The 25887-nt window shown below is 45.6% G+C and overlaps 1 protein-coding gene across 1 annotated transcript in view; it reads left to right on the plus strand.

Annotated features, from left to right (window-relative positions):
* Positions 1-25887, plus strand: part of RASA1 (RAS p21 protein activator 1) — a 700806-nt gene that overhangs the window by 327343 nt on the left and 347576 nt on the right. The window contains exon 16 of the mRNA XM_069224876.1: positions 1529-1701. Coding sequence (XP_069080977.1) covers positions 1529-1701 — 173 coding nt within the window. The remainder of the gene's footprint in view (positions 1-1528; positions 1702-25887) is intronic.

The raw sequence follows: 25887 nt of genomic DNA on the forward strand, positions 1-25887 counted from the left end.
CTGTATGGTAGTCATCATCACTGGAGACCTAAAAGATGCACTTTCTACCGAATTCTTGGTCATCCAGCATAAGCACGTTTGACTTTATTTTGCATTTATCTCCCTGTACTTGCCAAAATAATTGCCTTTGTCAAGCAACTATCATTTCAAGACATCATGGGAAATGGAAGTCCCTTGATTCTTAAAGGATCAGGAGGCCTTTTTAACTCTTCTAATGTAAGTCTACCATCTCGTCCTTTCCTCTTTATTTAGCCAGGCTAGGCAGCAGGTTGTGCTACAGTCGCATCAGTATAGCGTTGAGAAGAGTTTTTATGCACATATTAATTGAACAAAAATCTAAAATTTTGTCTGAATATTTTTTTTAAGGATTTTCTAAATTCGCTCATGCTGGATGATTCATGCTGTCACAGTCTTATACTGGAGGAGAATTGTGCTGAGTGTCCCCACTTTTAGTGGGAGGTATTTTAGCCTGGGTCACTTCATAGAAGATGACCATGTTGCAGAACCAGGTTCAGAAGTACCCATTTAGTTTATTAGACTCACTATCTTTGTTGTCATCTACAAGGCTGAGATATGCTATACAAAATTGGCACTTGGCTTCAGTATGATTACATAGAATAGATCTTACACGACCTGATACCTATTGGAGAAGGTGTTGTTATAAGACCGCTGTGACAAAGCCCGGAACCATTGGAAGGGTTTTTGAAATGTTTATTCAAGTTTGTTCAGTACAAAATGTCTCAGCCACCACAACACCACCTGAACACCACTTAACTCCACTGCCCGCTTTCCACTCACAATATTCATAGAACCTGACATCATTACCTTCTAAGTAGAAGGTTCTAGCAACTAAGACTACCATGATATAATACATTAAGATACCACATCCCCCATAAAACACATTCTTTGCTCTTGCTCTGTGATCTTGTGTTTTTGTGTCAGTACTTTAAACATAATAGCAGCGGTCGTTTGGAGTTGGTTTGTGGATTGAAAAAAGGAAATTACACTGGGCGCGGTGCGGGACCTTTGCAGGTTGTCTAACAACTGGAAGTCAGTTAGGGTAAACTTATAGCACACGTGCTTTTAGTAGTGAAGCACAAAATGTTGGTCTGTTGTATTGAGAAAGAAAGTGACCCAAACCAGTTGGTCCCAAGGACCCAATTAGGGATTGAGATGTTACCATACATCATACGAGAGGGATGTGTCATATATGGGAGTTTGAGTGTTGCTCGTGAGGTATACAGCTAAGCAATTCCAAGAAGTATGTTGCCTAAACATAGGGTTGGTCTTACATATAACAGAGGGAACTTGCTCTTGGGAATCAATCGCATAGTAAGTCAGTCCCCAACTTGCAAGCTTGAGACATGGAGGTTGCTTGTGAAATAATTAGATACTGCAGAAGTAAAACCTATTAGAGTTCTTTGTGCCGAAAACACAATTTTGTGCATAGTTATTCCATATAATGAATTTTGACATTCACAAGCTTCGTATGTTATTCTAAATACCCTGTTTATGTTTGTTTTCTAAGTATTTATGCGATGCCAGTTAAGTCGGCTGCAAAAAGGACATGCAACAGATGAGTGGTTTCAGCTTAGTTCTCACATACCTTTAAAAGGTATAGAACCAGGTTCCTTGCGTGTTCGAGCACGGTATTCTATGGAGAAAATCATGCCAGAAGAAGAGTACAGTGAGTTTAAAGAGGTATTTAATTGGCTTGTCAATTTTAGTTTCGTGTTTTTTGAAAAAGCTTAAAATAATGCCAGCATATTTGTTGTGCTCTTTTTCTAAACTTGATATCTGTGTAGTTGATTTCTCATGAACCAAGAATATGCTGAAGTGTGTGGCAAGCAGGGCAATTCTTGTAATGCTTTATTTTATCAAGCGGCAACGTAGAAACATGATGCTTTATTTTATCAAGCATGATTGTGGGAACATGATAAACGTTTTCTCGTGGTAAATGTATGAGAAATGTACATAATGGTTGTTTTCATCCTTTTGTTATACAATAGCATGGGTTTTTTCAATGTCTACCAAATTCATACCGAGGGGAGACTCCCGATTGCCAGTATTCATTTGTGGATGACAAGAACATAAAAAGATGACAGTATATGAAATGGCAACATACATACAAACGTCTTCAAAGGTGTGAAGTTGTGAGCAGCTAACCATGTTATAATGGGCTTTGAATAGTTTTGATTTTTGACCTAAGCAGATTGAAATTTGATGGTTAGACACACCAGGTCATGAAAAAGACAGACAAAAACCATTAATGCACATCAAGGTGATGCTTAAACTGGTGTTTTCTCTAACAACAGGGATGTTCTTCAACTAACTTATTAGACAGCTTGTCAGTATTTGCAATGTAATTATTTGCATGGTCTTAAGGGGCTGCCCCATGTTTCATAGAGCACACCGCACACTTGTAAAATAAGCTTCCATTTGGGAAAAATGGAAATAAACTTGGTTCTCTGGGTTCATGACTTCTCTAGGGTCTTGGAATTTTATAATAATGTATTACAAGTATCTATATAGAATGAATGTTGCTGCGGGGGAAGGGCAGCACACAAGGAGTAAATGAGAGAAATAATTTGTTATTCATGAATTTAGGTGGCAGTTGGGCAGAACATATTTTGGCAATAACTGATGGCTAGACATATGTGTATGTGTTTTCCAAACTGATCAGTTTATAAAGTAAGCCCAAATCCGTTGGGGGCTAAGCCAAAATATCATATTTTACTTCAGTCTCCTGAATTGTGTGCGGTGGGTGTTGTCACCTCCTAATGGGTCTATTTCACAGATTAACAAAATCAGTAGAGAATCACTTACAAGTGAAAGTATTCTTGATCGTCCACCTCTTTGTCCACCACCCCTTCTTTTATTCACAAGCTTGCATATCACTTTTACGTATTATGCTTCTATGCTAGAAATATGGGCACACTTTAATGTTTGAGACATGAATGTGAATTCTCAAAACATCAGGCTAATTCTTACTTGTATTTTTTGCTCACAGTTGTACAGAACTTGTGGTATGCTTCTAGTGGTCTGTGGGCTTACATGATTAACAAATAAGAGTAGATTGACCTTGTAAGTCTTGTTAACTGTTGTTTTCTGGATGAAAAGTTTCATTACAATGTAAGGAAAGAGAAAGGTAGTTTCAAACATTGTCTCAATTGAAGACTACAATGCTGGATATTGAGCAGTATCGAGGAAAAGTTGTTTATTAAAGCTATCCAGTCTTTTAGTGAAGCATCTATAAAGTCCAGCCAGGTCTCTGTTTCCCCCTTGTGTGTTGTTTTAAGCTTCTGCCTGTATTCTTCAGATGTAGGTCCAAAGAGTTCTACAAGTGTCCCTTCATATGGGTAGAATTCTGCTACTTCATCCTCAAGTGTGAGAAGTGTCTGTACCAAGTATTGGCTCTAACTCCTAGAGTAGTGTCTCCCAGTGTTGTGTGCCCACCTTCTTTATCGTAAGAGCTCTCTCATAGGACACAATCCACTTGTCTGTGTCTTCCTCTGGATGTAGCTAGGGACAGTCCCTTTGTGCAGTCGAATGGGCACCCCTGCCATAAACCTAAGTCACCTTGTTGTTGCCACCATTCTCCTTGGGCCTCATGCCTAGCTTGGCCCTCCTTGCTTTCAAGGCCACTCTCTTTTCTTCCAGGGCCAGGACTCTCTTCTCCAGGTTAAGGGCTGCTACTTCTTCTTGAAGGAATCACCTGCTGCTTGTGGTGCTCCTTATACTGCCATGGGCTTAGTGCTGTGTGTAAGGAGTTCATCCTCCCCATATCCTTCTTCTTCCCCACTGCTTTGGGGTCTCTCCCTTTCCAACACTGGTGGACCTCCATGGACTTCCTCCCTATCCCTGAAGGCCTTCTCCAGGTTCTCCTTCCTTGATTGAGCCCGATTATATTGACCTTTCTGTCGCTACAGAGGGCCCTCAGCTCATCTCTTTTTTAAACTTTTTAGAAAGTCAGCAAACACTTTAAAATGGTGCCTGTGGAGACTTCAGAACTTGGCCACTGGTTAGACTACACAAGAACTACTTTCTAGTTGTCTGCTTTACAGATTTTTAGCGATCTCAAACGTATCCACTGTACGATAATGCCAAAACACAAGTTCTGGATCCCACAGCTAGGCACCAGTTTGAGGAAATGTGGTATATAATATGGTGTGGTTGTGAGACCACACTGTGTAATAAATTCACAGTCCTGTCTTGGGTCCAGTAAGGTTCATTTGTCAAACCTTTTCTCTCCCCTGGGTAGCTGAGACTTTGAGCTGTCACGCTAAAGCAAAGCAATAATGGGATAGCTATGACACCCATCCCCATGCTGACACTGATCCTGACCTCTGTCCTGCACGGCCTGCTCCACTGAGGATGCTACCTGTAATCAAGAGATTATAGCTAGGGCTGCTGCTTTTCACAAAGTAAAACTACATAAACAGCCCCTAGTGGATGACTTCCTCTTCGACACACTGTCCATAACACATAGTGCTACCCAGTACCTACCCATGTTAAAAGGTATGCTTTGGCATAGCCTATGAGGGATAGGGTTGTGACACCTGGGGTAGATAAAAAAAAAAGATAAACTTACACCATCTTATCCTCTGACTGTGGCCAACAGACTCACTAATTGCCACCACAGCACGCAAGAGAGCCAACTCCCAAGCCACTGGAGACACCCCACCTCCTGACAAGGAGAGCAAAAGTATAGACGCTGCAGGAAAAAGAGTTGCAGCACAAGCGCATTACCAACTCTCAAGCTCTTAGCACGCTATGACTGCTCCAACTGGGGCGGCATGGAAGTCCTGCTCCAGTATCGTACAGAGCAGCATAAAAAACATGGTCAACAGTTAGTTTTGGAGAGACAGATCATCACAAATACCGTGTGCATTCAATGCTGCAGACACCACACAAGGGGAGTGAACACCAGTATTTTACTTAGGCATCACACCTGGCTCAGAACCCCTGGGTTTAAACCCAAAGTTCAGCAGGCTGTATTAAACATGCCCTTTGACAAGGACCACCTTTTCTGTCCACAGGTGGAACCTATATTAGAAAAAAATAAAAAGGAGACTGAGACTGAGAAAGCCATGGAAGCAATTCAAACACCTGCTTAACCTAGCACTTTCATCACCCAGTTTACCATGGAGCCTTCCAATCTACCTCTTCTGAGGCATCCATCTCACAACAAAAACAAACTCAAGGCTCTTACTCAAAGAGCTACTATGGTGGCTCTGTCAGAGGTAATAACACCAAAGAAAGAGATGAGTGTGCCCCTCTTGTGGAGCTACACCGTCCACCAAGCGGGGATTACCCTCTCCTACCCCCGATCAAATAACACCTGTCAAAGGTAGACTACAACTTTTCCTTATTACCTGGCATTCCATCACAACATGCAAGTGGGTATTAGCCATTATCCAAAATGGCTATTGTCTGAGGCTGCACCTTCCAATATTCCACCTCAGGTTCACAGGCTCTCGCAGGAACATCAAATATTACTCAAGCAGGAAGTTCAAGCTTTTCTTCTCCTCAAAGGAGCTACAGAACCCATCCCTCTTCATTATTAGGGCTCCCGGGTATACTGTCTGTACTTTCTAATACCCAAAAAGGACTGTTCCCCAAATCCAATCTTGAAACTCAGACCTTTAAATAAATACATTCTATCCGAACGCTTTCACAAAGTCACTTTACATGATGTCATTCCACTTCAAAAGGGTAAATTTATGGCAATACAAGACCTAAAAGATGCTTTTAGAAATGGGGTCTTTGGTTGACAGCCAGGTTACCCCCTGTTCAAGCAAGGACCCTCACTCTAGTCAGGGTAAAAGAGAATCACCCTCAGCTAACCCTTGCTTGCCCCCTGTGTAGCTTGGCAGAGCAGTAGGCTTAACTTCAGAGTGCTAGGTGTAAAATATTTGTACCAACACACACAGTAACTTAATGAAAACACTACAAAATGACACAAAACAAGACAAAAACGACAAAAATCCACAATATACAAGTCATCAGTTCAAAAGCAAAAAGAGTCTTTCTGTAGTTTAAAACACACACTAACACTGTTAGCGTGAAAATGTACCTTGGGGGCGTCAAAAATAATCCTGCACGGGCGAGTGTTTGTCGATTTCACTGACGAGACCTTGCGTCGTTTCTCCTTTCGTCCGGTTGGGGCACATCGTTTCTTCTCTCCGCAGGAGAGCAGTGCTTCGATCCAGTCAGCACTTTTGGGCCCGGGCGGGCCTTGCGTTGTTTTTACACGCCCCTCGGTGTTTGAGTCGGAAATCCAGCCGCACAATGATCTGTAAACCACACAGCGTGGGTTGCGCTCTCCCAGCCTCTGTCAGCAACGCTGAGCGTCGTTTCTCCAGCTCTGCACGTCGATTTTTCAGTCACGTTTCCGGAGAGTGTAGATTTTCAGCCACAGAGCAGGCGGCGCGTCGTTTCTTCAGCTGCAGATTGGAGTTGCGTAAATCTTCTCCCCACACGCCGCTCTGTGCGTGGAATTCCTCCTCCTAGGCTGCCCGCTTCTCCTTTCAGGGTCCCAGGAACTTGATGGGCACCACAGGGCAGAGTAGGAGTCTCTCCAGAGACTCCAGGTGCTGGCAGAGAGAAGTCTTTGCTGTCCCTGAGACTTCAAACAACAGGAGGCAAGCTCTAAATCAAGCCCTTGGAGATTTCTTCTCAAGATGGAAAGCACACAAAGTCCAGTCTTTGCCCTCTTACTCTGGCAGAAGCAGCAACTGCAGGATAGCTCCAGAAAGCACAGTCACAGGCAGGGAAGCTCTTCTTCCTCAGCTCTTCAGCTCTTCTCCAGGCAGAGGTTCCTCTTGGTTTCCAGAAGTGTTCTAAAGTCTGTGGTTTTGGGTGCCCTTCTTATACCCAATTTCTCCTTTGAAGTAGGCCTTCTCCAAGCACAAATGGCTCATCAGGAAATGCAGACTACAGCCCAGCTCCCTTTGTGTCACTGTCTAGTGTGAGGTGCAACCAGCCCAACTGTCAAACTGACCCAGACAGGGAATCTACAAACCGGCAGAGTCACAGAAATGGCATAAGTAAGAAAATGCTCACTTTCTAAAAGTGGCATTTTCAAACAGACAATCTTAAAATCAACTTTACTAAAAGATGTATTTTTAAATTGTGAGCTCAGAGACCCCCAAACTCCACGTGTCAATCCGCTCCCAAAGGGAATCTGCACTTTAATCAGATTTAAAGGTAACCCTATGAGAGGTACAGGCCTTGCTACAGTGAAAAACGAATTTAGCAATATTTCACTGTCAGGACATACACAACACATTACTATATGTCCTACCTTAACCATACACTGCACCCTGCCCTTGGGGCTACCTAGGGCCTACCTTGGGGGGTGTCTGACATGTATGAAAAGGGAAGGTGTAGGCCAGGCAAGTGAGGTCACTTGCCAAGTCGAATTTACAGTTAAGACTGCACACACACACACTGCAATGGCAGGTCTGAGACATGATTACAGAGCTACTTAGGAGGGTGGCGCAACCAGTGCTGCAGGCCCACTAGTACCATTTGATTTACAGGCCCTGGCACCTAGTGCACTTTACTAGGGACTTACTAGTGAATCAAATATGCCAATCATGGATAAGTCAATTACACACACATTTTGTAAAGGAGCACGTGCACTTTAGCAATGGTTAGCAGGGGTAAAGTGCCAGAGTGACAAAAAAAGTAAAATCCGATTTCAGCACACATCAACATCCTGGGGAACAGAGGCAATAAGTTAAGGGAGGCTACGCCATGGATGAAAAGTCTACCAAATGCCTTATCCACATACAGCTACACTGAGCTCATTGCAAATTCCTACGATTTGTCATAGGAGGAAAACATTACCAAATCATATTTCTCCTATTCGGGGTCACCACCGCACCCTGAGTGTTCACCAAATGCCTTTCAGTTATAGCAGCTAATCTACACAGACTGAATGTCCACTTATTCCCTTGCCTGGACCACTTACTTATCAAAGCCAGCAACACACTCCAGTGACCATGCATCTTCTCCACAGCTTAGGGTTTACTATCAACATTCCAAAGTCTCACCATTTCCAGCTTCAGCCATATTTACGGGGACATCCTAAACACACAGTTAGGGTTATCCTATCCCAATCCCACAATAATCCAGAACTTTTAGGCAACATTGCCCCACTTTTAAACAAACTAACAACTTATAGTGAGAACAGTCGTATGCTTCTTAGGGATCAAGGTTCCTGTATTGCCTTAGTTCCCTATGCATGATAACATAAGCGCCCGTTACTGGAATGTCTAGCTTTACTGTGGTCTCTGTCACTGGGTCGGTTGGAGGATCTAGTATGGATAGACCGCCGCACTCACCCCTTGCTGCCGTGTGTGGAACACCATCAACCTGTTGAAGGGGCGGCCTTTTCTCGACCCTGCTTCCCCTCATCATTCTCATGGTGGGCACATCACAGATGGGATGGGTGCACACCTACAACAACTCAAGATGCTCGGTGTCTGGGACACCAAGCGCCAGACTCTCCACATCAACTACCTAGAGCTTCAAGGTGTTCCCTTAGCATTGCTACCTCAGCTGACTCACAAGGTTGTCTAAGTCCGACATACAATATGACAGTCAAGTATTACCTACAAAAACAAGGAGAGGCCACAGTCTCCACAACTGTCACACCTGTCTCAGATAATCTAGAATTGGGCTCTACCACACAACATTCACCTGAAAGCAGTATACCTTCCAGGGACAGACGACAACTTTGCAGATCTGCTCAGCTGGATGCATCAACAAATTCACGAATAGGAGCTCCGCCCACAAGTCCTACTTCCATACTTCCACAGCTGGGGGTTGTAGGAAAAAAGTATCTTTCTGGCCTAGTTAAACCCACTTTTTGTTTGGTGTCAGTGTGTTTTTTGACTGTAGTACACTGTAGTACCCTGAGTTCCTGCTAACCAAGACCCTAGTGTCACGGTTATCGCCTTTAAATTTAGTTGGTAAGCAACCTTTATACCTCTTAATTGTCATACTGATGTACCCCGGTAGGTCCCTAGTGTAGGAGGCTTACTCAGTACAGGGTGCTTCACCTATACGTGTACACCATATACTGAGTCCAGACATCCCTTAGCAATATTGTAAGTGGTTCCAGATAACCAGAGCGCTCAAAGGGTAGCTTCTTGACCCAATACCCACCCTCTGAGATCTTGGTTGTCCAAAACTCCACCTCTCGGGGTGCATTTCCTTCTGCATCCCTGGATGGGGAATCCCAGAGTCTGGACACACTTAGGAAGATGTTTTCTCCCACCAGCCTGGCATTGCGGTCCGTGAACACTGAATGCTTTTTTGGCTGTTATTCCCACAAGCTGTGGGATACGTTGCACAAGTGCTGCTACAGATCCCGGAGGAGGCCCAGACTGTACTTTCCCAAGCAGTTGCTGTTGGGAGCGACACAGCAAAGATCACAATCCGATGTGGACTGGACACAGCCGACTCACTGGGAAGAGCAGTTGCATTGACTGTGGCCTGGAGGCATCGTGCCTGAGTTTAGGACATCTGGATTTTTGGGGGCTGTACAATCCTGCCTTATGGACATGCCCTTCGATGGCACCCATCTCTTCAGAGAGAAAGCAGACTCAGTGCTCAAGCACTTCAGGTATTCTTGTGCTACAGCAAGGTTAATTGGCCTCGCGGCTCCATCTTGCTCCCCTCAGTCTGCTTTTCACCCCTTTTGTGGCTACAGAGTGGGTGCACTGCTACGTCTGTTCCCATCAATCCACCAGGCCACACCTGTTGCCCAACCTCTGTGTGGCCAAGGATGTCAGATCCCCCGTCCTTGTGGATCACAGAGCCAGCGGTCTGGTCAGTCCACCACCACCTTCCACCCAGACCACCGCCCATGCAGCTGTCTCCAAACCTTCCTAGTCTGACTCTCCCCCACCAGGGACCAGTTGGAGGCAGGACTTGTCATCACCTGCTCTGCTGGTAATGCATCACGTCAGATAGGTGGGTTTTAGAGATAGTCCGAAGGGGCTTCTCCCTCCCCTTCGAGACTACCTCTCCATATATGCCACCATCCTACGATTAGATGATGAAGTTTCACTTGTCACTTCTGCGAGAGGAAGATACGGCTCTCCTGGCCTAGGGAGCCATAGAGGGGTCCCTTTGCCATAAGTAGATCGTGGTTGTTATTCCCGCTATTTTCTGGTATCCTTTGGTCCTTCAATCTCTTCTTCAAGAAGGAGAAATTCAAAATGCTCACCCTGGCTCAGGTTCTATCTGCCCTGGATCCAGAAGATTGGAGGGTAGCATTGGACTTGAAGGATGCTTAATTCCACATTCCTGTCCTGCCTGCCCCACAGACTTTACTTGTGGTTCACAGTTTGCTGCAAGCACTTTCACTTCCCCGTGCTCCCCTTTGACCTTCCCAGCGCCACTTGGGTGTTCACCAAAGTGATTGCGGTTGTCGCAGCTCATCTGTGCAAATCAGGGGTTTCAGTCTTCCTCTATCTTGATGACTGGATGTTGAAGGCGATCTCGCCCCAGGCTGTCGTCTCGCAACTCCAGAGTACGGCGGACCTCCTGCATGTGCTGGAGTTTACTATAAATGTGCTGAAGTCACACCTGACTCTCTCTGACGCTCTTCTTCATCAGAGCTGTTCTTGACACAGTGCAGTTTTGGACGTATCCTCCCGAGCATTTAGTCAAGGATATTTAGGCTACGATTTCAACCGCCATCATGGGTTTTGGTGAGAATGACTCTGAGGCTGCTAGGCCTCATGGCCTCGTGAATCCTGATGGTAAAACATGCCAGATGGCATATGCGCGCTCTACAGTGGGAATTGAAGTTCCAGTGGGTGCAGCATTAGAGAAATCTCTCAAATATGGTCCAGATCTCGTAGGAAACTGCACAAGATCTCCAGTGGTGGTTAACAAACCACGATTGGGCCAGAAGCAAATCCCTCTGCCTTCTCCTGCCAGATCACGCAGCTGTGACAGATGTGTCACTCCTGAGATGGGACGGCCATGTGGGAGGGACGGAGATCAGAGGCATCTGGTCTCTGGTGGAGTCCGGATTCCACATGAACGAGCTCCTGGCGATTAGGCTACAATTGAATACATTTCTTCACTCTCTCAAGGGAAAGTAGGGCTGGTGTTCACAGACAATACCACCACCATGTGGTACTGCAACAAGCGTGGACCCTTTGTCAAGAGACTCTGCGCCTCTGGACAAGTCTAGAACAGGACATTTCTCTGGTGGCTCAACATCTGGCAGGCTCTCTGCACACCAGAGTGGACAAACTCAGCCAACAGTGCTTAGTCAATCATGAATGGTGTCTCCATCCGGAGGTGGCGCAAGGTCTCATTTAGCAGTGGAGAGAGCCTTGGTTAGATCTGTTTGCCTCCGCATAGAACGCACAATGTCTGCAGTATTGGACAGTGGAGTTTCCAGTCGCTCAGAGACACTTCATCTCGACTGGAACTCTGGCCTCCTATACTCATTTCCTGTGATACCACTTGTTGGAAATGGCCTCTCTGAAGGGTCACCCCAAAACTTTTTGCCTTCCTCCACTTCTTTTTCTGACCTCATTTGTGCTGGCTTTAGGACTCTGGACACTTTACCACTGCTAACCAGTGCTAAAATGCATGTGCTTTCTCCCTAGAAACATGGTAACCTTGGCTCATACCCAGTTGGCATATCTAATTTACTTGGAAGTCCCCAGTAAAGTGCACTACATGCGCTCTGGGCCAGTAAATTAAACGCTGCTAGTGGGCCTGCATCACTGGTTGTGCCACCCACATAAGTAACCCCTTAACCATGTCCCAGGCCTGCCATTGCATGGCCTGTGTGTGTAGTTTCACTGCCACTTCAACTTGTCAAGCCTTGAACTCCCCTTTTTCTACATATGTCACCCCTAAGGTAGGGCTTAGGTAACCCATAGGGCAGGGTGCTATGTAGGTAAAAGGCAGGACATTTACAAGTGTGTTTTATATGTCCTGCTAGTGGAAAACTCGTAAATTTGTTTTCCACCTCTGTGAGGCCTGCTCATTTTATAGGATGGCAATAGTAAGGGGTAACCAGGTCATATTTAGTATGGCCAGTATGGTAATAGAAAATCCTGCTTATTGGTGAGGTTGAATTTGATATTACTATTTTAGAAAGTGAGCATTTCTCTGCACTTAAAATCCATCTGTGCCTTACAGCCTGTCTCCAAACAACGTCTGGGCTGGGCTGGGCTGGTTGACAGCTTCCTTGGTCATTTCATCCAGACAACCACAGGACACTCAGTCACACCTGCACACATCTGCATACTGAATGGGTCTTCCTGGGCTGGTAGGGTGGTGGGCCTGACACATTTTAAAGGCTGGTGGTCTGCCCTCAAACAATGGACTGGCAAACCCCCTATTGGGATCCTGGCAGACAGACCTGTACTGAAAGGGGAACTTGGGCACTTCTAAACCACTCTTTGAAGTCTCCCCCACTTCGCATTTTTGGGTATATAAACTGGGTTTCTGACCCCACCAACTCAGACTCTTCTGGACCTGAACCTGCAACCTATCAAGAGGAACTTCCTGTCTGCCCAGAGGACTCATCTGGACTTCTTTGCTGAGAAGGACTGCTGCCCTGCTGCCCTGCTGCCCTCTGACTTTGCTGAGCGGTGCTCTCCTGGGGCTTGGTTTGAGCTTGCCATCTCTTCAGGAAAATCCTTGTGTGCCGAAAATCGAGACACAGCCTGCTAGAAATGAGACACTGCCTGCCTTACAACCGAAAAATCGCTGCACAACCGAACTGGAATGACACAGCCTGACTTCCTGAGTGGAAATTCGATACAGCACCTGCCTTGCGACGTATAATTCGACGCACAGCTGAACTGGAATGATGCAACTGATTCCTAGAGTGGAAAATCGACACAACGCCTGTGACTTCTTCCAGCAAGCCCAGGATTACCCTGGATCGTCCCTGGGTGTCAAAAAGATCCACGCCTTGCAGTGAGGAACCAAGTCTGCTAGCCGAAAAACGATGCAGGCCCCCTTGCAGCATGGAAAGAAACAACGCACCTTCTGTGCCTCGTCGGGAAATCCGACGCAACACCTTATTTTTCCACACATCTCCACCTCTGCGGTCTCCGTGCATGTTTTTTTTTTTTTTTTTTTTTTTACTCAAGCCTTGTACTTTGTGTGATCAAGAGAACTATTGATTTCTATTGACTCTTTTTAAACCTGCAAAAGTGATATTTCAACTTATGCTTATTGAATCTTTATCGTTTTTACCTTATTTTAACTAGATAAACATTATAGAGTTTTCTAAACCTGTGTGGTGTATTTTTGTGGTGTTTTCACTGTTACTGTATGATTTATTGCACAAACACTTAACACATTGCCTTCTAAGTTAAGCCTGACTGCTCAGTGCCAAGATACCAGAGGGTGGGCACAGGATAATTTGTATTGTGTGTGACTTAGCCTGACTAGGATTGTGGTCCCTACTTGAACGAGGGTGTATACATCTGCCAAGTAGAGACCCCATTTCTAATACCACTTATGCTCAGAGTTCTTAAGAAGATCAAGAATGACCTGGACCAAGTAATCCTTGTGGCTCCTGAATGGACAGAAAAGATCTGGTATCTTCAGCTATTGAGCATGGCCATCAATCTGCCTATTAGACTGCCCCTTCGGGAGGATCTTCTGTTGCAGCAGCAGGGGAGGGTTTTCCACCCAAACCTGTACAGTCTCGGCCTTCTCACGTGGAGATTCAGCGGCGACAGTTCTTGACCTTCTTCCCGAAGTCTGTAATGTTATCTTGACAGCCTGCCATCCCTCCACCAAGACGTTGTATGCCTGTCTTTGGAAAACATTTTTGGCATGCTGCACAGGCAGGTCTGTTGAACCTCTTTTTGCCCCTTTTTCTGAGCTTTTGTTCCTTATCCTCTCTATGGCCCATCAGGGCTCTGCCATGGGCACTAGCAAAGGTTATGTCTGCCATTTCTGATTTCTTGCAGTTGCCTGATCAACGTTTTTTGTTTCAGTCTTCTATTGTAAATAGGTTCCTTAAAGGTCTGACTCGTATGCTTTCTCCGTCTCCATTCATTATGCCTCAGTGGGACATGAATTTCGTTTTGACACTTCTGATGTGCGCTTCTTTTGAGCCTCTGCACAATTGTCCTTTCAGGCTTCACTTTAAATACAATCTTCCTTGTGACTATTACCTGTGCCCATAGGGTGAGTAAGCTGCAGTCATTGTCATCCAAGCCACCCTACTTTTTCATCTGTTTTGAAGTGTTGTTTCACAATAGGGTCTCCTTTTTGCTAGAAGTGGGCACGCCCCTTCGTGTAGGCCAATCCATTACCTTTCCTACTTTTTGTGCACCCTCCACATCCTTCTAACGAAGAGGAAAAACTCCACTGCCTGGAGCTAAAAAAGAGTTGGCATTCTACCTTGATCGTACCAAAGAGCTCTGAGTGAATGGTTCTGTGGGTGAGCGGAAAGGTTGTGAAGTGCTGGAGAGAACCATCTCTAGATGGTTTGTAATCTGCATTAAAATGTTCTACATACTGGCTTAGAAGCAATACCCTCAGGGTTTGTGTGCTAATTTTACCAGAGCTAAAGCTACCACCACTGTTTAAGCACGCACAGTTCCAGTCCTTGACATCTGTCAGGTGGTGACGTGGGCATCTCTGCACATGTTTACCAAGCACTACTGCCTGGACAGTCAGGTCCGTATGGAAAGCATTTTGCCTGTTAAGTCCTGCAGGACTTTCTGGTGTGATCATAGTCACAGGCCCACCTCTGGGGAGGGTATTGCTTGAGTATCTGTTGTAAGGTAAGGAATCTCCAACTAGATGTCTCTATCAGATGGACAAGTTACTTACCTTCGGTAATGCCTTATCTGATAGAGACAATGTCTAGTTGCAGATTCCTTACCGACCACCCATCCTCTCCATTCTGAAAACTGATTTCAAGGGCGAGGGACTCCCTTTCAGGGCCCTAGTTTTGGACGTGGTCGTGTTCTTCATGGCTCTGCGATTCTGCCGTGGAAAGTCGTGAAAAGCAGCTGACGTCAGCTTGCCGGGGGCACCTGACTAGGACCCACAATGTAATTTCCGGCACAGATGCCACTGCTGCCAGATACGGAACCGATCAATGTCACCTAATGGCTCGTAGGGATACTGTTCGAGAAAAATCTCCAGATCCAGACTGATGCCTGGGGAAATTTTACAGTAAGGAATCTGCAACTAGATTTTGTCCCTAAAAGATAACATCTGCTCTGTCCATCAGTTCGAGGTGTTTCCTTTTGGGATCACAGCCCCCAGAGTCTTCACCAAATGCTTAGCCCTGGTAGCTGCTCACTTCAGGGAAAGTGGGATACACCTGGTCCTTAAAACCATCCCCAAATTCCTCCCTAAGGTAAGGTCCCGTTTTCATCTCAATCAAACACTTGATTTGCCAGTTTTCTTTTGGCTTCAGATTCTTTAGCGGAACATGCCTTGCATATCTTGGGTTTCAAAAGGTAGTTAATGTATTATGTGGCCTTAGCAAAACACTTTTGTAAGACTCGTGCCCTACTCACATGCACCCACCCTCTTCCCGGCCAGCTAGAATTTGTTGCAGATGCCCTTCCCTTAATTCTTTACTTTGCATGGTCATCTCTGCTGTATCTCTATGCTCCATCTCCACCCTCAGGCTGGGAAAAACATTCTGACTATGGAGCCGATGCCCATGCAGGTTGCAATAGGTTTGTGTCTCAGAAAGGCGACTTTGAACATGTCAAGTTGCACACGTCCGACTCTGAGCCCCACCCCGGGGGTGGTAATGGACAGGGGAGTGGTCATTCCCCTTTCCATTGTCCAGTTTCGTACCAGAGCAGGGATTGGTGGTCCATGAACAGGTGTGGACTGGTTTATGCATGGAAGGCACCAAATGTGCCTTTCAAAGCATACCAGTGGCTTAGGGAGGCTACCCCTCCCAATCCAGTCACATATATTTCCAAAGGGAGAGGGTGTTACCTCCCTCTCCCAAAGGAAATCCTTTGTTCTGCCTTCCTGTCCTTGATCAGATCAAGCAGCAGGAGGGCAGACACCTGTCTGAGGGGTGGCAGCAGCTGGACTGCCTGGAAAACCCTGTAAGACTGGTGGTAGCAATGCTGGGGGTCCTCTAAGGAGCCACCAGAGTGCATGGAATCTTACTTCCAATACTTGCAGTAGTATTGGGTTATGATTCCAATATGCTTAACACCAAACTGGACATAGATAGTAACCTATGTCCAGTACATGCATAAAATGGTGTCTCCACAATCAAGAAGTCCAGGAAAATGGAGCTGGAGTTTGTGGGGACACCTCTGCTAGTGCAGGAGGTCCCTCACACACAGGTACTTGCACCCTGCCCTCTGGGCTAGGAGGGCCTGCCGTAGGGGTGACTAACAGTGACCCGGTAGTGAAAGGGTGCATGCACCCTTTCACGCAGGGTGCAATGGAAAGGCCTGCAGAACACTTCGCATGGGCTCCCTATGGTTGGCATAATACATGTTGCAGCCCATAGGGATTCCCTGGTACCCCAATGCCCTGGGTACCTAGGTACCATATACTAGGGACTTACACGGTGGCACCAGTATGCAAAATGAAAAAGGTTCCAGCAACCAAGTTTACAAGGGGAGAGCAAGATCACTGGGGTCCTGATTAGCAAACACACTGGCAAAAAGTGGGGGTAACCATGCTAGAAAGAGGCTACTTTCCTATATATGTTTAGAGGATAAGTACATTTTTCTGACAGGTAATTCCTGACCTTGTGAATATCTCCAGGCACCAGACCTCACCAACCCAGTCTCCGCCTCAGAACCATTCTGTTGTGGATGTTATGTCAGGGCCCAGGTGTTAATGCTACCTGCACGCCCTGACATCAGTTCTTTCTTCCCCCACCTTCTGACACAGATCTGGCGCTCGCTCCCTCAAATTGTGTTTGGTCTGACAGACTTTGTCCATTCTTTTTTTCCAGTGTGTAAGGGAGATGTCCCTTCCAAAAAACAACAGGTTTTAACCCATGTAAGCCATTCAGTCCAGTAAAGCTATGCTCTATGTTGCGGAACATCGTTGGAAAATGAAGACGGCCTAGTCTTGGTAGAAGTTGAGAGGGTAGACACACTCTTGCTCCTGGGATCTTTGAAGTCAAGACCCTGTGTTGAGTTGGAGAAGTCAAAGAAAAACAAAAAGACATAGCACAGCTTCCTTTTGTCCTGCCACCCCCTCACGAGGAGTCGTGCAATTCCCTAGGTGTCTCTAAGCTGTGACCTTTGTCTCTGTCCTTTGAACCACCCCTGGCTCTCGTCCCATTTCACACTAACTTTGCTGGGCCATCAGCCACATCGCAAGAGCGCTTCAAATTCAAGCTGGCCATGAACAGAATATTTAGTACCTTACCCTCCGGAGCCCTTAGGATCTGAGGGGGCCTCCAGTCAGTTTAGCTCCAGCTGATTTGTCCCCAGCTATGCCACTCTTTTGCATCTACAAGTGTGCCCTGACTCTTTGCACTGCACTAAGCCTGATCCAGTTTATGGCACCATGGCTGACACCGCAATCCTGAGTGCCGATTCTGGAAAGGGAGCAGACAGTTCTTTTGGACTTTAAGGGTCTGACTCCACACCCTCAACAAAGATATCCCAACCAACGATATCCCTATTTTGATTCCGAGACGTTACTGCACCATGATGAGACGCGGAACACAGATGATGATGATGATGATGAAAGCCATGTGTATGCTGATAAGAACCTATTTGACCTACAGGATGTCAGTGGGCTTGATACATTCCCTGACACTAGAATTCATTCACCCACATATGCTTACGGCTGCAGAGGTATCTGCCTCCTTTGCCACTTATCAGCAGAGCAGCAGAAATACTAGACTTTATCTTACCAAATATCGATATGAAGACCAACATCATCACAGAGGTCCTTCATCCAGGACAGACATCTCAAGAGCCTATTCTACCATTTAATGAAGCTGTGACAGATACACTACTGGACATGTGGGCAAAGTAAGGATCTTGCTCCCCCAATTTATAGGAAGGTTGCAAGACATCTCTGGGGGACCCTGCTTTCCTACTAAAGCGAGCCTTGTGGTGCAGGCCTCCACTAGTAGATTAAACCCAAATGTGTTTACACCCACCACACACAGTCATTCATGAAACATATGGGTTTTTTTGGACAGCCTTGCCCACACATCGATAATTACCACCAGCCTCCTAGTGATGCTCCTAAGCATTATGGGAGATGGTGATGGACATCTTGCCAGCTGTCCCAGATTATTTTAAGCCCAGTCTCCAGCACTTTATTTAGGAAAGCCAACACTCAGCACAGCACACCATACGAATGGGCCTAGACACTACCAACTGCTTTGGTAGGGCAGTTGGGATTACTGTGTTGTTTTGGCACCGTGCTTTGAGTCACTCCACAGGCTTTTTGAGCAATATCTAACAGTCATCCAGTGGTACATGTCGCTTCGGAGTCATGGCAGCAGTTTTCTCAGCAGTTTCCTCTCTTTTGAGGCTTCCGAACAGGGGTTCCAGCAGAAGCAACATCAGACTTTGCATCAGCAGCAACAGGCCTGCTAAGCCTTTTGAGGCAGAGGCATAGGATCTGGCCCTCAATGTCCTGGCCCATACAGGCAGCAAACTACTGAGATCCCCCACGCTTCCCTCTGTAGCCACTGCAAAACCTCTTTAATTGTCTCTCTGTGGTGTATGATCGCTCTGTAGGAGGTGGCATTACCTTTTACCTCACCAGGTGGAGGAGCATCAGATCCGACTAGTGTGCTCCAAAATTGTCCAGAATGGTTACTCTTATCTTTCTGAATAAGCCCGCCGACATGGCTCTTTAACCACAATGCCTCCAGGAGGGCCATTTGTTTATACTCCAAGGAAAACTTTAAACTCTCTTGGTAAGATAGATCTAGAGAGGGAACCGCCACCAGTAATTGGGACTGGTTGCTATTCTCCTTCATTTCTGGTGCCAGAAAAGTATGGGGGATGCCCGCCCTGACCTCTGTCTTTGCCCTCTTAACTTCTTCCAGCCGAAGTACAACTTTAAAATGTTCACACTGCCCCAGGTTATCTGCCCTGGATCCACAAGATTTGATAGTTGCATTTGGATCTGCAGAGCGCCTGTTTCCACATCCCCTCCCTGCACTCCAACAGACACTACCTGCGGCTTTAGGTAGACCACAAGCACTTAGTTCTTGATGCTGCTTTTTGGCTATACCAGTGCACCTCCGGTGTTCACGAAAGTTACGCTGGACATTGCTACCAATCTGCTGAGGTTGGAAATTAACGGCTTTTCCGTACCTCAAATACTGGCTGCTAATGGTGGCATCATCTTGAACAGTTGTAAACACCACCAGACAACAGAAAACCTGTTGAAATAATTGGGTATTTCCATTGTCATGTCAGTCACACTGACTCCTTCACAACAGCTCCCATTCATTAGAGCTTTCCTGGACACAGTGTTACTCCAAGGTTTGTCTGACGCCTCAACTAGTCCAGGACATTCTAGCTATAACACTGATTGGCCTTCTGACCTGCACTCTACTTATAAACCATACCAGGTAGCACACACAGGCTCTGCAGTGGGCTATGAAGTCTTAGTGGGCTCAGATCCAAGGCAACCTTTCTGATTACACCCAGGTGTCAGTGGAGACCTCAAAAGACCGGCAGTGGTGGTTTCTAGACTTTAGTTGGACCGGTGGCAAACGGCTCTCCCAATCCCACCCAGAGCTAACTGTCATGACGGATGCATTGTTGCTGGGTTGGTGAGGTCTTCTGGGAGAGGTACTGTAACAAACATGGTGGAGTGGAGTTGTGGGTCCTGTTCCAGGTGGCTTTGCGCCTTTGAAAAAGGCTGAATCATCAGGGCATCAGTGCAATGCCTGGCAGGCTCTTTGAGCGCCTAGTGCACCTTAAATGGTGACTCCAGTCAGAGGTGGCACAGGTAGTCTTCCAGTAGTGGGGCAAACCCTGACTCAATCTTTTAGTCACCTCAGGGGACATTCAGTGTTAAAGCTTGTGCGCTTTGGCATTTCCAAGGTGGCTCTCACTTGGGGATGCCTTTCGCTTAAATTGGAGCTCAGCACACCTGTCTGCCTTTACCTCTCCTGTCCATAGGTCTCAAGAAGATCAGGTAAGACCAGGCTCAACTTATCCTAGTGGCTCCAGGTTGGGCGTGGAGAGTGTGGTATCTGGAACTACTGAGCATGAGCATCTGTCGGCCAATACACCTGACCCTTCAGCAGGACCTCCTGTTGCAGCACCTGGGCTTGCACAACCTCCACATCCATGCATGGAAATTGAGCAGTGACCCTTGATGGCATTTGATCTAACTTCTCAAGTAGTAGTAATCTTGGTTGCCAGCTGCAACAACAAGGTGATTATGGAACGCTTGCATCAACCTTAGACACTGGCAATTGCTCGGGCTGCTTTCCAGTCCATTGTTTTTCACTCACCATGCCACTCTAGACAAAGACCTGCCTTCTGTCAATCAGTACTGACTGCTTCTCATGAGAGGTTTGTCCGGCACTGCAAGGTAAAGTCCCCTCCAGCAATGGGCCAAAAGCAGACCAGTTATGCCCTACTTAGGGTGCATCAGTAAGGGGTGTAGCTTGAGAGCTATGGCACAGCAAGCATGGGACCTGTGTCCTGGCATACTTGTCACACTTAGGACATCGGTACAACAACAAGGTAATGTTTGGAATGCTTGAATTAATCTCAGCCACTGGCAATTGCTTGGCCTACCAGGTGTTCCTACGGTAAACCAGTATGTATAGGATGCTGGGAGAAGTTTGTTGTCTGGTGTTCATGCTGAAATACCCAGTCTCTACTGGCACAATTCTCTGACATACTGTTGTTTTATCTTTCGTTAGCCCAGCAAGGTAGTGCTGTGGCAATAGTTAAAGAATATATATAGGCCCTTTCTGCCTTCCTACATTTACCTGATCACTCGTCTTTATTCAAATTACCTGTTGTGATGCGTTTTTTGAAATGGTGGACCCATATGTTCCTTCCAGCGCCATTTGTGATGCTTCAGTGGGGCCTTAATTTGGTTCTCACTTTTCTCACATGTGCCACATTTGGACTAATGCAAAACTGTTCTCTGTGCCTCCTTATGTAGAATATGATATTTCTTAGAGCAATCACGTCAGCTCGACATATGAGTGAATTACAGTGCACTCTGTCCTGCAGCCGTACAACACCACCTTCCCAAAGTAGTCCTCAGGATGTAAGTCACATTTCTCCCAAAGGTTGTCACACTTTTCCACATGGGCAGTTTATCACCGTCCCAACTTTCTATGCCCTGTGCCATCCATCTAAAGAGGAAGAAGTATCTCATTGCTTTGACTTAAAGAGCCCTAAGTTGGTAGCACCAAAGAACATGAGGTGACAAGCATCTGTTTGTAAGTTTCTCTGGGGTGAAAAAGGGAAAAGATGTTCAGAAAGGAATACTCTTCAGATGTTTTGTTTTGTGTATCAAGATCTGTTATGGAAAGGCCAGAAAATATCCTCTAGGTCTGCATGCTTATTGCACCACAGCAAAGCTTGCTACCACCACACTAGTGCGCAGAGTGCCAGTCTTGGACATTTGCCTTGCAAATACTGTGGCATCACTTCACATGTTCATCAAGTACTACTGCCTTGAAGGAAGCTGTCCCTTTATGTGGTATGTGAATACCATGAAAAAGGTGCAAGAGTTCCCCAATGCTATGCAATCCCAAAGTGCTCTATTTAGGAGTAGTGTGGTCGAGCAGCCCTAACCTTCACACAGAGGAGTGCAAGACACTACAGATACACACAATAGTCAATAAATGAGACACAACTCAAAAAGGAGATCCAAACCAATTTATAAAAATAGCATTTATCTTTATATATGTTCAGGCATCAGAAAGAAATGTGTTCAGGTAAGTACATTTTTAAATAAGATTTTTTTTCAGTTTAAAAAGTGGACACTGCAATTTCTGAGTTCTGCAATGTTATCCTAAGGGAGGAAAAACAAGTTCTGCAAACAGGTAGAGTACAGTGACTTACAAGACCAATCTTCAGGATTTAAGGTGAGTAGTGGGCAAGGTCCAAGGCAGCACCAGCAGTACACCCTAAGCGGCATGGGGGTGGCCGGGTGCAGAGTACAAAACAGCAACGGGTGCTCAATACGTTCCAGTGGAGATTGGTCACTGTGAAAAGAGGCTGTGGGCTCTGGCCAGTTTAGCTGAACCAACAACTGGGCTCAGGCCTCACAATGCTTGGGCACAGGTAGGCACCTTTGGTCCTGATCTCCACGGCTCATGGCCGACAGGTGCAGAGGTGTCCTTCAGGTTTTCTGTATCGGAGCAGTCGCAGTGGAGGGGGGCTGCGTGCAGAGGCTGCAGGCATCGTTGGGGAGTCTAGGAGCGGTGAAACCACGATGGGCTCGGACTCTGGAAGGTTGTGGAACCTTGTTGGCACAGTGGTCCACTTCAACTCCGATCGGAGACACCAGGTGCAGTAGTGACTTGAGGTGTCAGGTTTTGGTTGTTCTAGAGGCTTAAGAGTCCCTTCTTTTGAAGTTTGCTGGAGAAGAGGTCCACTGTTCACGGGAGGTTTTGAGTCTTTCGAAGGCAGTCCTCCCGGGTTTCTGGAGTCACAACTGCAGGACGAGTTGCCTTTTGTGCAGATTTCAGTGAGGAATGCAAACAGGCCAGAGGGGTTGTTACCAGGTCAGCTGCTTCTTTTGTCCTCTTCTGCTGTTGCTGCTCTTTGGTGGTTCATCAGAATCTGCTTCTCTGGTGCCAGGGGCTCCCCTAAATACTGAATTCAGGGGCATAAGTGGTGTGTAGAATAGTAGCCAATGGGCTACTGATCCTTGGGGTCACTATGCCCCTAGTATTACCACTTCCTGTGGGAAGTGGACATAACTCTGTCTCAGAATCCCAAGTATGCCATCATCAAGATGTCTACCTCTGAAATTTCATGTCCACCTCGCAGTAGCCAACCTTAGGGGTGGTAGTAGCCTGAAGGTGGTACGCCAACCTGACTAGCTCATTTTCCTGCCTGTTGAGGTACCAAGTTGGCTCTGAACAGGGTGGAAAGGGGGGTGTCTCATCTAGTCCATACTAAAGAAATTCCATTGTGGCGATCTGCACACTAGCACAATCTGAGTATGGAATGCTCTGTATCGGAGAGCGTGATCAAAAATCATGAGGAAATTGGCATCAGCTTATGGAGTTGGCGGCCATGCAGGAACCCCAATATCATATCCGGGATGAGAAGGAACCAGACACTGAGGTGCATGACGCCACCTACCGACATGCAAAGGTGTTTGTTGAGAAAACTTGCCAGATCTAGTCTGTTGCATGGGGATATTCACAAGGTGAGGAATCTGTGGTTAGAGTATCCACCAGAAGAGAGTTACTGAAGGTAAGTAACTTGTTCTTTTCTACTTTATCAAAAATCTGAATTTGCCATTAAATTCTAGAATTGTTTTAGCCTTTCTCTAAATGGAGATAGAGAATTGAGATTGTACTCCCCTCTAATCTTACCTAGGCCTACACAGTGAAACAGTTTTTTGTTTTTATTTCACTGTGAGGACATAATAACCCACTATATAGTGTGGCCTGTTTTAAAATGTGCTCACAAGGCACGCTTTAAGTGTGACATATGAATATATAAAAATGGGCTTTTCCTAAATGGTAAGTTCATTTTTACTTTCCATGTGTTACTTCAGTGCATTTAAACTGGAGCCCAGCCAGAGTACAGACTTTCTTCTATTTTTGTTATATATGTTGGTGGTGTAAATACGCACTACAGCCTTTCAGATTTACATGCCAGAGGTGGACTTAAGGCACCATTTACAATAGACTGATAAGGAACTTAAGTAGACCAACTAGAACGTTACCTTTTTTCTATGGTGGTAAAGTATGCAAGGTCCTAAAACCAGAAAAAGGCAAAAACTCTGGGCCGACCATGCAGAAAAGTTGAATATACTCCAACCCATATGTTGTAGGAAGGGCAGCATCACATTTAAAGTACGCCTTCATGCTTCCAGGAAACCATAGCGATTTCAATATCCAAAAGAGCTGGGGAGCTACTGTTCACATGGATCCCATGCACACTGTGTCACTGGAACCTAGCTGTACCCGTCTGATGAGCCCGTAACGAGGGTGAAACTGGTCCTGGTTTGTTGAACTCCGGTTCAAGCAAGACCTGGCTTGGCAGTTCGAGCTGGACTGTTCCCATGAGGGGCAGGGTCAAGACTGATTTGCATTTGGCTGGGAGCAAACTGAAGTGGCAGGGTGAGCAAAAGAACGATGGGTTGGGGTGCTACCCTGAGCAATTGCCAGTGGTTAGACTTACTACAAGCAGCCTCCCATCACCTTTTGTATGGTGGGTGTAGTTGGCGTTCTCTTACAATTGGGATTTTGAATGATGTTTGATAACTTGAACCGGGGATTAAACCAACATGATGTTGATGAACTTCCTCAGTTTTCTTTGTGAAGTATTGTGTCAGTGACTGGGTGGAGGGGAATGGAAGGTGAGATACAGACATGGGAATGGTTTGTAGCTGTTGCTTATGAGAAATTTCACGAGGTATTTTAGAGATGTCGAGAGATAGTGTGTTTTTTAATAATATGGGTACAGCGGCTTTACAGAACCTAAGGTGGTGTATAAACATTCTTTTCCCTGCTTAACTGCTGTGTGGTAGCAGTTATGTGAAGCGAAGATAATGATTTCTATTTCTGAAACTGGATTGGCACTAGGGCATTCTAAATTTCGATTGGGACAACACCTAATTAAAATATTCAATGGGAGATTGGTTATTTCAGTTTTTTGGTATATGTATGTTTTAGGAAATAAGGTATTTAGCAGTTTGTAGCTTTTTGTAAGATCATTGAATTGTCCTGGTTTGTGTCCTTTGATGAGGTGGGCAGTTTAGTTTATAATAGTGAGAAGGGAATAATGAGTTACTTTTTGTCTGGGACTGGAATGTCATATTAGAAAGAAGTATGACCAACAATGAATTATTTCTTTATGTATGATGCTCTTTAGTGCAGCTAATTCTAGAGAGCAGTGCTGCAATGTATTGGGCTGGCAACCATGCAAAGGCAATAGGTCTGGTGTTGGCAGTCAGCCTTTTACCTTTGGCAATTTGTTTCATTGTGCCAATGTTTTTGCAAACTTTTATTGTTTTGGAAAGTTTCCAGGCCCTCATTAACCAAATCAAATTGGCTGAAGGCAAAAATATTTTTTCTCTCATTGAAGCACACATTACAATAATAGTCCCTGACACTCAAGGTAACTTATTTGTGTGTGGATGTGTTCCTTGTGAGAGGTTAGCATGCTGTTACTCAAAGTGAAGTCAGCCAATGGATAAAGAATACCAACCCATTGCCCCATTATGCATGGTGGTGTGGGTGGGAGAAAATGTAAATGGCAAGACAACAGACTAATGGATAAAGTCTGGGTGAAGATGTCTGTAACCAACTATGTTATACCAATAATTTTATTAAAATCAAAATATCTTGGCTAACACCAGACCTGAAAAACCCAGTTGGTCTAGTGTTGGCTGCCAGCCTCTTGCCTTTGCTAAGGCTTGCAAAGATTGAGAGGGTTGTATAGACAGGTAGGTAGATAGACGGATAGACACATAGATAGATTGATTTTCAAAAATATAGATAAATAGGCAGATAGTTATATATAAGTGCAGTCATAAATGCCCTTTATTGCATGTGGCCTAAAAAGAGCAGAACTTTGTAACGAACAGTATCAAATGTACACAGTGTGGTAGGTGGTAAAATAGTGACAGTCAAGTAAACAAAGGGCACTCCAAAAGCAAATTACGGCAGTATTAAGAGAAAAGAACTGATAAAGCTTGAATGTGCCCTCTGCTCACATCAAATGT

Source organism: Pleurodeles waltl, chromosome 1_1, assembly GCF_031143425.1.
Source record: "Pleurodeles waltl isolate 20211129_DDA chromosome 1_1, aPleWal1.hap1.20221129, whole genome shotgun sequence".
Taxonomy (NCBI): domain Eukaryota; kingdom Metazoa; phylum Chordata; class Amphibia; order Caudata; family Salamandridae; genus Pleurodeles; species Pleurodeles waltl.